At 43.3% G+C, this 13,387-nt stretch overlaps 1 protein-coding gene across 2 annotated transcripts in view; it reads left to right on the forward strand.

Moving 5' to 3' along the window:
* The window catches only part of ANKRD33B (ankyrin repeat domain 33B), a 111,999-nt gene extending 108,261 nt beyond the window's left edge, over window positions 1-3,738 (forward strand). For both annotated transcript variants that reach the window (XM_075586227.1, XM_075586226.1), the window contains one exon: window positions 1,696-3,738. In XM_075586227.1, coding sequence (XP_075442342.1) covers window positions 1,696-2,552 — 857 coding nt within the window. In that variant the 3' untranslated portion in view covers window positions 2,553-3,738. The remainder of the gene's footprint in view (window positions 1-1,695) is intronic.
* Window positions 3,739-13,387: the final 9,649 nt, after the last annotated feature.

Consider the following 13,387-nt stretch of genomic DNA (forward strand, 5'->3'; position numbering starts at 1 on the left):
CTTAACCTTTTTTCATCACAGTATCCAACATATGTACTCATTTTAATTTCACACCTCAAAGCTAGATAATGAGTTCAATTTATCAAGCGATTTGATTACAGTCATGCAACTTGTAAGGGAATAACTATTCCTCTTGCTTCTCTGTCAGATTTTCACTAAAACCAATTTTACCAAATGTAATACTGTACAGTCCAGAAGAGGTTGCAAAATCTCAACTGGATTGATGCATAAGGCCGAGTTCATAGTACTTGCTACTGCGACATTGCGCAATACATGTTGTCCATCACGGGTGCCCATAATGGGCATGACCGTGACGGCGATCGCGTGAGGTCATCCGTCGCGATTGCTGGAAGCCAGAAGATTTTGATATTTCCAGCGATCGAGGGGTGACGTCACAGGCACGTGAGTGGTTCAGCCAATGAGGGCGAACCGCTCACGGCCACGCCCCTTGGTCGTGATCTCTGGTCTCCTGCACCATAGGGCAGGAATCGTTGTAGGACGGCGACGGCTGACGTCAAGTGTCGCCGTAGCCCCCACTATAAACTTAGCATTAGAATTGATATACGACAAAAACAAATTAAGAGACACCTGTGTGAATCAGGTAACTTCAGTCTAGCTCCTTCTATTGTGCCATAGATTCGTAGGCTCAGATTATACCAAAAGCTGCAGGGCACCAGCGCTATTCTGTGATGTCACCCTGCGCTGCCGCCGAGCAGCATCTTGATTATACCAGGGAGACAGGGCAGAGGAGGTGTGGTGGTGTGGCCGTGAGTGGTTCACCCTCACTGGCTCAACCGCTCACGTGACACGGCCGTCACAAGAAAAAAATAAATTTGGATGTCTCTTCCCCAGCTGTTCGCTTTGCAGTACGGCGCACCGTGACCATCGCCATCAGTATGAGCGCTTTAATTGGATTTTTGCTACCTGTTTTGGTGCCGTGCGGAGCCGCTACACACAACGCCATGGGCGTTTTTAGGTATAATCACGGCCTTAGAAACATACGACCATTGCTACAAAATAAGTGTAAGATGATAATAATACTAATAATGTATATGATGAGAATGGTTACATTTGTGTCAATATGTACCAGCTACATAAGGTGAAGGTTGAAATCTTGTTTCTTACATTTGGAGCAAATCTCTTCGCAGCAGAAATTAATGCACCTGTTTGTCTCTTTTGATATATCTCATAGTATTGTGCTAACTAGCTCCTTCACTTACTCCTAGAATTATCACTCCACTAAATGTTCATGGAGCAAGTGGGCAACGTGGAACAAAAATATGGAACAAGCACCATGATACAGTACACTGCCGCAGAGCCATGCAGAATTAAAAGGATGCAATTTGCCCTGATTCGTGTTTTGGATCAATGCTCCAGTTAACGACACTTGATACGTATCCGCAACTTACTCATCCTGTAGGATTCCCTTGGTTCTATCACATTTTTTTTTATTTAATTGATCTTACACTTTTGTTGCAATTACAAATTATGCAACATATTACTTGCTGGCAAAAGAAAGACAAAGTCTGAAAAACCTTCCATAAATTGGACAAAAGGGGTTAGTTGGAGGTTTTTTTAACAGCAAACAATTCTTCCTAAAATCCACATGCCAAATAGATAGAATGTATCCACCACAATTTTTCCTGTACTTAGTAAAAACAAATAATATATATGTGTTCTTTTTTTAATTTTTAGGGGCAGACATTTATGCTGTAGATCCAAATCGGGGATACACGTCCAGAGAATGGGCAAGATTTACAGGAAGATATGACACAGTGTTCCTTATGCAGAAATTGTTGAACAAACCCTCCCCTGAACAGATCAGTGATCAGTATAAGCCAGAATGGCCTAAAATGAAAGAGCTTCTTGCCAAAGCTGAAGAACCTAAAACATGCGCACAGAGAATATCAGATTGTCTGAGGTCAGCATTTACATTAAATTACTTCAATGAGCCTGAGGAAGATGGGGTCATCGATCACATGGTCAGAATGACCACCAGCTTGAGCAGCCCCTTTGTTGCTGTGTCCTGCAGAACAGTGTGCCCAGGGAGTCCTCCATGCGTGGGTAAATGTAGGTACTCTGTGCAGGAGATCCTCAGGAAACAGAGAGCTCATGAAACCAGCGTTTTAGACAAAAATCCCACAAACAGTCATGAAAAACTCTTCCAGAACACTCAAGTCACTTATGTTCACAAGAAGAAAGAAAGGAGAGCCAGTCTTCAAACAAGTTTTGCTCAGAGGACTAATGTAATTAACACAAGGAGAACAAGCCTTCTCCCTCTAAATCTGCTAAAAAGAACCAGTGTGAGGCCAGGCCATGTCGTCCCTAGAGTCCGTATCAGTAAGGCCCCCACACCAATATACTACCCTGAGAGAGTAAAGAGAAGGAGCACCAATGAGAACAACAATGTCTTACAGATTCCAAAATGGCGGTACAAGGAACTAAAGGAACAGAGGAAGAAAGCAGAAGATGAGGGCTTGCGTAAAGCTGAGGAGGCTGAAAAGCAAAGGCAACTACAGAGGTCTACCATCAAAAAACGAACTTTTACTTGACATTTGGATGCTTGTGGAGCTTTGTCATTTCCAGGTCTAGTGTCATTAGTACTGTGACATGCATTAAACTAAAGCACATGCTGTAGATATAAATAATGGGCTCTCCTCTTCTGGCAGATTTGTCTGCATGTTAAAAATATGCATTGCAAAATCCTCCATTAGCAAACGGTTTAAAGCATCTACATATTGTGTAGACTATGTATGTATGCCATATAGAGCACCTGTAAAAAAGATAATATATATAATGTTTGTGTAAAATCTAGGAAGATTTTTTCTCTTGATACACATTTCTTAGGCATACTATACTCCACCAAGTTTCATTGTTAGTAGATGAGTTTGAAAAAAGACATACATCCATCAAGTTCAACCTATGCTAAAATTAGATTACAGAAACTTACCGTTAAAAGTAGCAGGTCTCAGTCCTCTACAGGGTAAACAAATGGTGGTTTCAATCTACCTCGTTATATGGGCCAATAGGAACCCGCAACTATATTTTTATTTCGAGTATTTTTATTCAGAGGAAGGCAAACGAAAAACCCCAGTGAAACATGATCTAATGTTTCATAAAGGAATACAATTGTTTCATTCCTGACTTCAAATATTGGCAATCAGATTACTCCCTGGATCAACACCATTCCCATGTTTACTTATTTGGTATACCCCTGTATTCAGTACCTTTAATTTCTAAAAAAAAGATGTCCAACTTTTTTTTTGTAGATAGTTGTTGTATCTGCCATCACAGTCTCCATGGGTAATGAAATTCACATTTTACCTGCCCTTACTGTAAAGAACCCTATCCTTTGTTGATGGTGAAATATCCTTTCCTCCAACCTTAATGGATGTTTAAAACCAACGGCATTTTTTTTCAAGTCTAAAAAGTGGAGGAAAATGTTGATTTTAATGCTAATTAATGTTCCCCTAGTACAGTATGTCTTCTAACATTTCCACTACTAATTGCAAGCGATTTACCAAGCTCTACTAAGGGGTATTGCAGCTCGATACCCATTATCAGAGTTTAGTGAATCTCAGCTATTGACTCAAATGGATGTATTCTGTTATACTGTATGTGCAATTGACAATATGTAGGAGTAAAAAAAATAATGTTACCAGATTTTTCTCTTCTGAAAAATTGCGTCAATGAAAACCTCGCATTCCGTGTGAATAAAAATAGATGGTACAATGTTGACTTAGTTTTTTATTTCAATCAGAGCTAACATAACATTGTGATACCACAGCCTGACCACACCATATATACCGTACATTTTACAATTACGGAAGAGCTTTTTGAGCCCTTTAATAAATTGCTTAATAAATTAATGAATTGTCAAAGGCTGCATCGGAAGCAGAAACGTTGACCTCAATACATAACATCACTTGTGAGCGCATGTCTTTATGGACATTTTTATTATGACACATTGAGTTCTTGTATACTGACTTACCGTGAACCCCATGTTTATCCTCACTATCGGCTAGTGTGCCCAACTTCCTCTTCTATATATCTATATATCTATGTGTAGAGGTGTCTGTACCATGTTAGCCGAGCTTAATAATCAAAAATGAATAGACGATACCGTTCTGTGGCTAACGAAATGCTTTTATTTGTTCGAGCTTTCGAGATACACTGATCTCTTCTTCCGGCGGTGTTACAATGAATAAAGCAAGAAAGGTTTAACTTAAAAACAGTGCATCTTGGAATGTTTTCTGTGACTGAAACCTATCCCTCCCCCCAGTGCTGTATGCGATTTATGACTTGAGGTGTTAAATAGTCCCTGAATGTTAGTGATGTACGAGTGTATGTGTCTATGCGTGTGTGTTTGTGTATGTATGTACAGGCATACCCCGCTTTAAGTACACTCACTTTAAGTACACTCGAGTAAGTACATGTCGCCCAATAGGCAAACGGCAGCTCACGCATGCGCCTGTCAGCACGTCCTGAACAGCAATACCGGCTCCCTACCTGTACCGAAGCTGTGCGCAAGCGGGAGACTATAGAGCCTGTTACAAATGCGTTATTTACATCAGTTATGCACGTATAGGATGATTGCAGTACAGTACATGCATCAATAAGTGGGGAAAAGGTAGTGCTTCACTTTAAGTACATTTTCGCTTTTCATACATGCTCCGGTCCCATTGCGTACGTTAATGCGGGGTATGCCTGTATGTAAATTTATAAAGCACCCACAGTGTATACAGCGCATTACAAAAGGTGTGTGTGTGGAGTGGGAGTGTATACCAATGGTGTGGGTAGGTGTGGAAATGTAAGAGGGTGTTGCATTATTAAAAATGTGTGAAGATACAATGTGGTCCCTATTGGTATATAGGGATGGAATTACATTGAGTATTTGTATGTGTATGAGACAGCTGTGTGTGCAATCATATAGTGCAGTATGTATAGACATGGCCTTTAGCACTCATGGGAAGAGAGTTCTCTTGTGTCAGTAGTGACTCATGAAACAGCGGTCTTGGTTTAGGCCACTGCTAAGTGTCCCGAACAGTTGCATACATTTGTATTTATGCAACCGTCTCTCTTTCGGTGTTCTAAGATTACCTTTGAGTATGGCCCCCTTCAGATCATCATTCATTCTCTTGTTTAGCCCCTGTCCCATCTCACCTATGTAGTAGCAGCCTCCTGGCATTTCATGCACATGATGAGTTCCATGACATTGCTGGAGGAATAGGTCAACCTTCCTGTGATTTGTTTGTGGAATGGTGCTCAGAAAGTGCTGGGACCGTATGTGATGGAAGGGAGCATAAACTGGGTATATATGAATAAAAGTAGCAGTACTAAGCCTTAAGAGGGCATAAGGTACCCTGAAGGTTGGGGTGGGTTGTCCAAAGACACCCCCCCCCCCCTTCCTCATTGGGTTAGCCCCAGGTAATGTACTCACGATATTTGCTTCTTCCCAGTGTCTCCCTTCCAGAGCGTACAGCTGAAGTGGGATAAAGATTCCAAAAGCCAGGGTGTGCAGTGCACAGCAAAGATAGAGAGAGCAGGTCTTGCAATAACAGTCCTTTATTGATGGGTCATATGGGTGTGGGACAGCAGCAAACCTTCAACGCGTTTCGTTCAAAGAACTTTATCAAGAAGTGCTGTACATAGTATGATCAACAGTTTAAATGCAGCTGACTGCCTTTATTTCGCGCCAAACAGTGACGTCACTAAGCATCATCAGCCAATGAAAAATGTATACTCCGCGCATGCGCCCCGCGCCAGAGTATTCAGAGATTCCCTGCTCATACCAGCCGTGCTCAATCATGAGCGGCACGCCTCTCAGGGCGGCCTCATCACTAAGAGCACGCCTCTGGCAATTGCAGAGGAACACCTCCTCCTCCCCGCTCGGCACATGTGCTGGTAAAAGATTGTATATTCTCCCCAGTTCTACACAGCGACCATGAAGGTGGCTTATGTCCAGATACTGGCAATTGTGCTATAATTATACACATATATATACTGTATGAGGAGAATCCACACACATACATATACTGGGAAATCACTAGACAGTCAGCTGCATTATATAATACATACTGCACCGACACACTTTATTCGAGCAAATACCTGGTATGTACCTGGCAGATACCTGGAATGCGCCGCTCCTCACCTCTGACAAGCCCCGTTGCGTTTGCCTTCCCAGCCTGGGTTCATGCCTGGCTGATGGGCGGCTGATTTGTTAAATGATAATGATTAGGATTTAATAGGCTGCAATGCTTCGCGTGTCTACCAGATGGCATAAATTCATGAATTGTAATGCAGTATATATATATATACTGTGCAGTATTGCAGCCAGGGGGAATAAAATGCTTCAATCCCTGCCTAGAAAATAACCCAATATACTCGGGCAGAAAACAGTCACAAACCTCAATACACCCGGGTATACCCGAATTCGTGGGACTAGCCGAGCTCGAATAAAGTGTGTCGCCAGTGTAAACAAGTGCAGTCAATTGTAAAACAAAATATATATGAAAAAAATATATAAATAAATACAAGTAACTCGGAATGCAGACAGGGAGGCATCAATAGCTTCTCATTCATGGGTATTGAGAGGATAATTAAAAAAGAAAGAGGGGGAAACACTGTAAAAATATTAGACTGTAGAGAATCCTACTGGATATTCACATTAAAAACAAGGTACCCAGACGGGATGAATGTGGAATGGAATATTAACCACTTTCTGAAATAAGAACTATTTGGTATTCCAATAAAGACCCAAAATAGATACATAATATTTATTAATATCAACAAACAATATACACATATTTTCTGTTTATTGGTTTTTTTCTAAAAGTGATTGGGTCAAAAGTCTAAAAGGATTATCTAGCATCTCTCAAATATTCTATTAGGATTTATTTACATTTACAATACACTACAAATGTTACTCTAGGTCAGCGGTGCGCAAAGTGGGGGGCGCGACCCCCAGGGGGGGCGGGAGATTGTGCTGGGGGGGCGCGGGCAGTTGCAGAGGCCCCGCGCTCTTCCCCCAGGCATTTAAATTAAATGCCGGGGGGTCGCGTGAGGCCTCTGCAACTGTTTACTTACCGGGATTCAGCAGTCTGTATTGCGTCGCCATGGCAACGCGGCGTCAATAGACGCCGCGGCACCATGTGACCTGACGTCACACGCCCACGCAGCGTCATCTGACGCGGATAAAGGTAGGCAGGGGGGCGCGAGAGCCGGGGGCAGAGAGACAGGGGGGCGCAGCACAAAATGTTTGCGCTACCCTGCTCTAGGTCATTCTCAAAGGATCTTCTCCTTAATACAAGACTTACATTTAATAAATACTCTGTTTATTTTAGCAAATTTGTTTCCATTTGGTCTAAGTAGATTGTATTGAAGGCATTTGAAGAAAATGTATATTGCCTCAATCTATTTATGATAAACTGAAGCCATGCTTAATAATATGTTCTCATCTATTCATCCACGATATAGAATTATCAACTAAGAAGTTTTTTCCATATATAAATTTATAAGCCTTCTATATGGCACTACACATTATATGAATTTATAAATAAATTTCATGTTAATGCAATATGACCTCCATTTCATCAATAGGGGCACACATTTTGCTGTTGTCTATATACAGGTATAAGATATATTTACACCTTTTTAATTATGTTTTAACATTGCTCTTTTAGCATTTTTTAATTAATAAATTTATTTTGGTATAATAGTTTTTTTTTAACATATAATTGTTTTGATATATGCATTTTTTCTTATATTCAATAAGTTTTTAAAAAAAATCTTTTCTAATATCTTTTCTTTCTTTACTTGTATTTATTTATATATTTTTTTCATATATATTTTGTTTTACAATTGACTGCACTTGTTTATGTATTATATAATGCAGCTGACTGTCTAGTTATTCCCCAGTATATGTATGTGTGTAGATTCTCCTCATACAGTATATATATGTGTATAATTATAGCACAATTGCCAGTATCTGGACATAAGCCACCTTCATGGTCGCTGTGTAGAACTGGGGAGAATATACAATCTTTTACCAGCACATGTGCCGAGCGGGGAGGAGGAGGTGTTCCTCTGCAATTGTCAGAGGCGTGCTCTTAGTGATGAGGCCGCCCTGAGAGGCGTGCCGCTCATGATTGAGCACGGCTGGTATGAGCAGGGAATCTCTGAATACTCTGGCGCGGGGCGCATGCGCGGAGTATACATTTTTCATTGGCTGATGACGCTTAGTGACGTCACTGTTTGGCGCGAAATCAAGGCAGTCAGCTGCATTTAAACTGTTGATCATACTATGTACAGCACTTCTTGATAAAGTTCTTTGAACGAAACGCTTTGAAGGTTTGCTGCTGTCCCACACCCATATGACCCATCAATAAAGGACTGTTATTGCAAGACCTGCTCTCTCTATCTTTGCTGTGCGCTGCACACCCTGGCTTTTGCAACCTTTCTGTGATTTTGAACTCCAGATTCCTGTGTGGTATGTGTATTGTGTCCGCTGTGTGGAGAATTGGGCACGTTTTGCATCTTGCGTCCTGGCATGATCTTGTCCCGCATTCAGTTATACTGTTGAATACTTTACTCCTCGGCTTCATTTTCTTGAGATTATGAGGTTGTCTGTATGATAAGGGTATTTCAGGGAAGACCTGTTGCAGGCTTGTATCTTCCTGGAGAATGGGCTGTAGTTCACTGGCGATCTTGCGTAGGGCTTCTAGGTGTGGGTTATATAAGCCTGTCACAGGAGACCAGGTCTTTTAACACCTTTTAATACCGGGATCATATGATTGAGCAAAGCAAGGAGGTAAAATAAATTGTCATTTATTCCACTAAATGACGTACACACAATGTTACACAATTACACTCAAAATACACTTACTGGGACGGGGGCAAATGAAATAATGGGTTTCTAGAATGGAGTCTTGAAAAACAAAGTCTTTAGGAGCAATTTCCCAGAAGTGGGAGTTGCTCGTGAAACAGCATGGAACTGTCCTCGGTCAGCGGTGCAAGTTGCCACCGCTGTGTACTCCAACAGAGCGGCTTCCTTCGTTCTGCCACCACAGTAACGGCACTTAGAATCTTTGTATCTGACGAAATCTTAGATGTTTCTTACGCAGCTTGATGAATCTTAGATGTTTCTTAGGTGAATCTGTACAACTGATTCCTGATGGGCTGCAGGAATTCTTATACTTTACAAACCTGGCAGAGAGGGCTTCTCAGTCTGCTAAGAGCATGCGCCAACCTAGCACCTTTTGCTTCTTAGCATATGAGACCCAGCCCCTCTACCTGACGACAGTAAGTCTGGGCTGGCCACTATTTGCCAAACTGCCCGGACTTTACACTAGGATGGGGGTACTTGAGGAACCCCTCCCCACCTAAAACCTAGGGACACTGAGCCCTTTCAACTCTGGGCTTCTACAGACATCGTGGCACCACGCCAGCAGGATGCCTTAGAAGTCTGGAGCTGCACATCCTCAGCTCACTTACAGTGAGTCACTAGACACATACTAAGTGAGGGCTGCAATAATTGAGTGTTTCCCGATCCCCGATGGTCTGAATGAAAGCCCAAATGTGCCTTATATGTTTAATACACTATTTGAGGGGGACTTTCATTCATCAATTTTTATAAAAACGTATAAAAATTACGCTATGGTCGTTTTACATGTTCCTCCCTGAACTACGCGCACAGCAAGTTTCAGAGCGCTAGGAGCTTCCTAACAAAATTTAGCACACAGCCGCTTTTACTCCTCAAGTGCTGAAGTTAAAAACATTTTTACTCTCGCCACATAATACCTGGTGGGAGAGACACCGAACCCCTACACTGGGTTCTGGGGTTTTGAGCATATACAGGGGACCCTGGAATGTGATTTCCCCCTGCCCTGTCTTACTGTTCTGGTCTGTGCTGAAGCAGGGAGATCTGGCAATGTGCCGCTAACTGCTTCCTAGTGAGGACTTTGTCTGGTGGCCTGTGTCTTCATGTCCCGAGTAATCTGGTAGGATTCCTTGGTACATATTTCGGGGTAACCAGCAAGTCTGGTCCCCTTCTACCCAAACCCACCATGACAACATTTTACTGTAAAATCATCCCTGAAACTCATGCCCTGTGAATCTCCTCTGGTAGCACTCCTGGAACAGTAAAATACACACATACATCTTTATTGAAATACAGTGCACATGCCATAACTGGGTCGCAGAGCTGACACTTCAAACTCCCCAATATGGCTCAGGGACACCCAGCCGGACATAATACCTTTATTATTACCAACAGACTCTGACAGCTCTACATCCACAAAACACACACTGCAGACACACACACACACACACACCACTCTATACCCCTCCTCCACCCACAAAACACACACTGAAGCCCTCCCCCTGCACCTACAAAACACACACACTGAGCTCCCCCTCTACACCAACAAAACACACACAGCAGAAACACACCAACAAAACTCTGCTGCCCCCTCTACACCCACAAAACACACACCAACAGAAGACACACAACACTAATAAAACACTCCGCTGGCCCCTTTACACCCACAAAACACACAGCAGACACACAAACCTTTCCCCTCACTCTCCTGTGCTGAGCTGTCTGCAGGCAGGGTGAGGGAGGAGTCAGTGCCTTGCTGGTGCCTTCTGTCCAATCACCTCTCCTGTCTAAGGCTGCGTTTATAGTGGCGTAGTGCTTGGTGATGCGTGTTGAGGCGCGCTTAGCATATATTCAGAGACCCATTATATGTTAGGCCTCGGCCATGTTTACCACTTGCTGGCGGAAGCGCACTGAGGCGCGCTCCCGCTCAGCACTGAGCCCCTTCAGCCGAAATTAGAGCGGCTTTAGTAGGGGCTCGCCTATGCTTCCGCAAGCGCGTGGAAGCGTAGGTCTTAGGGAATTGTAAAATTCCCCCGCTTGCCGGCGCGACAGGCCAGTCACGTGAGCGGTTCGCCCAATGAGCACAAACCAGCTCCGTGACACCACTGGCCCGCCCCAAGCCCGCCCCCAGCCCACCCCCTGATGGCGTGCCGGGCAAGCAACCGCAAGGCCTGGGAAAGCACCCTCTTTCCCTGAGCCTCAGCGCGCCTCAGCACGCCAGCGGTAAGCGTGTTCGAGGCCTTATGGTGCCATTCTGAGTGAAAGCTTCCGTTTGCTTGCTCACGCTTGCTGAACCTCGCTCAGCTTCCAGCTACAGGCAAATCTGCGTTTCTGTGCTTGCTGGAGAGGAGGTGTGGTCACGTGACCGCAAAGCCTCCAATCAGAGCGCAGCACAGAAATGGTCTTACACCTGAGAGCATCATTGTTCCCTGTGTGCTGTGCTGTGTATGTGTAGTGTATGCAGTGAGTGTGTGCTGTGAGAGTGCTGTGTGCTGGTTCTGTGTGTGCTGTGAGTGTGTGTAGTGAGTGTGTGCAGTGTGCTGTGTGTGTGCAGTGTATGCAGTGAGTGTGTGCTGTGAGAGTGCTGTGTGCTGGTGCTGTGTGTGCTGTGAGTGTGTGTAGTGAGTGTATGCAGTGAGTGTGTGCTGTGAGAGGGCTGTGTGCTGGGCTGCATGTGCAGTGAGTGTGTGTAGTGAGTGTGTGCAGTGTGCTGTGTGTGTGCAGTGTATGCAGTGTACACATTTTTTCTAACATTATTATGTTTTTTTAATTCGGGGTCCATATATATATATATATATATATATATATATATATATATATATACTGTCGCGGCCGAGTTTATTCTTACCTTTACCCGGTCTCGGCCGCGACAGTAACCGGGCGTGCGCCGGGGTGTCCCGTGCGCGCGCCGAAGCCTCGGAGGAGCGGTCCTCCGATCGGGGCTTCCCTCTCCCCTCTCCGGGACCGCCGGGTCCCCCGGAACACCCACCGCCGTCCCCCACATCGCGGGACACCAGGGCTCCCTCGGGGAGCCCTGGGCACGCGCGCATGGGGCGCAGGCGCCCGATGAAGCGTGACCGCGCAACCGTGATGTGCGGCACGCCGAGGGGATTTGGCTAGCAAGCCGGGAAATCTCCCGGCTTGCGGAACTAGCCAAGTAAGGATTAAACGTGTCGCCAGTGTATATAAGTATCCATTATATCCATGGATATAGGGGATATATATTAAATGAGATATATATATATTTTATATATATGATATATATATTTTGGATATATCTATATATATCTATATATATCCTATATATATATCATACATATATATATATACACATACATACATATTCATCACACAGATCCCTGTCCCGCCTCCCGCCCTGCCTCCGCCCCACAATCCCCGCCTACCTGAGCACACGCTCTGTCTCATGGGCAAGAACATGAAAAGCAGCCACTTGGTAAGCGAGAGGTGAGCATCAGCAAGCATCAGCGCTGGAGAACACAGCCACACTCCACTATAAACACAGCCTAAGAGCAAATTTCACTCTTTGTGAATGAAAACTGAAAGCCGATTGGCTAAAATACTTGGCAGGGTGCTAAACATTCGTGCCATTACTGATTGGATAATGCCCAGAATTTTAACCAATTAGAGAGCAGGGATTTTAATAATGCCCAGAATTTACCAGCTTTAGCCAAGAATGTGTTTTAAATGGAACACATATTATTCCATTTTAAGATTTAAAGTCTGAAGCTTTAACGCCAGTATTCTTATATGTTAATAAATCGAGTCTATTAAGATTTTTGGCTTTAATGTAAGCTCCTTTCACAACAGTGTCACTTTAATTCTTAGCTTTAAATTTACTCATAGTGGCCTCAGCCTGTTCTTCAAACATTTTGATATCACTGCAGTTATGTCTAATCCTACGTAACTCGCCATAAGGTATATTCTCCAACCATTTAGAGAAATAATTGCTATCTGCTTCAATGTAATTACAGAAGTTCACTGGCTTATGAAAAGTCTTGGTACAGATACCCCTATTCTCAACATAAATCAATAGATCAAAGAATTCTAAATCCATCAACATGGTCTCTGCAAACAAATACAAGTTAAAACAGATGTATAAACAACCTTATACCGTACACAGATTACCAAACGTTATCATCCACTGACGACAGCGATGATAATTATAAAATTATTCTTCCAACGAGAAGATACAAGAGAACCCTCACTTATAATGTTTGGGTCCTGCTTCTTGACTACCCTCCCATTGAATAACTCGGTCCAGATATAATATACCTTTGGAGGACCAGGGCAATGTCTAACCTCTACCCTGTCTTTGAAAATACAAGTGCCTATGAGCCACTCTTCCATTACAGAACAAATCTTGTCATGTTTAATAAACCTGTCATCACTGGTTTTGGTCTTAAGATTCTCAATAACCTGCTAGCCTCAACCACCCATGTTGATCTATTTCATCCATTATGGGCTCAGGTACATATGGAAAGGTGTATC

Source organism: Ascaphus truei, chromosome 2 (assembly GCF_040206685.1).
Source record: "Ascaphus truei isolate aAscTru1 chromosome 2, aAscTru1.hap1, whole genome shotgun sequence".
NCBI lineage: Eukaryota > Metazoa > Chordata > Amphibia > Anura > Ascaphidae > Ascaphus > Ascaphus truei.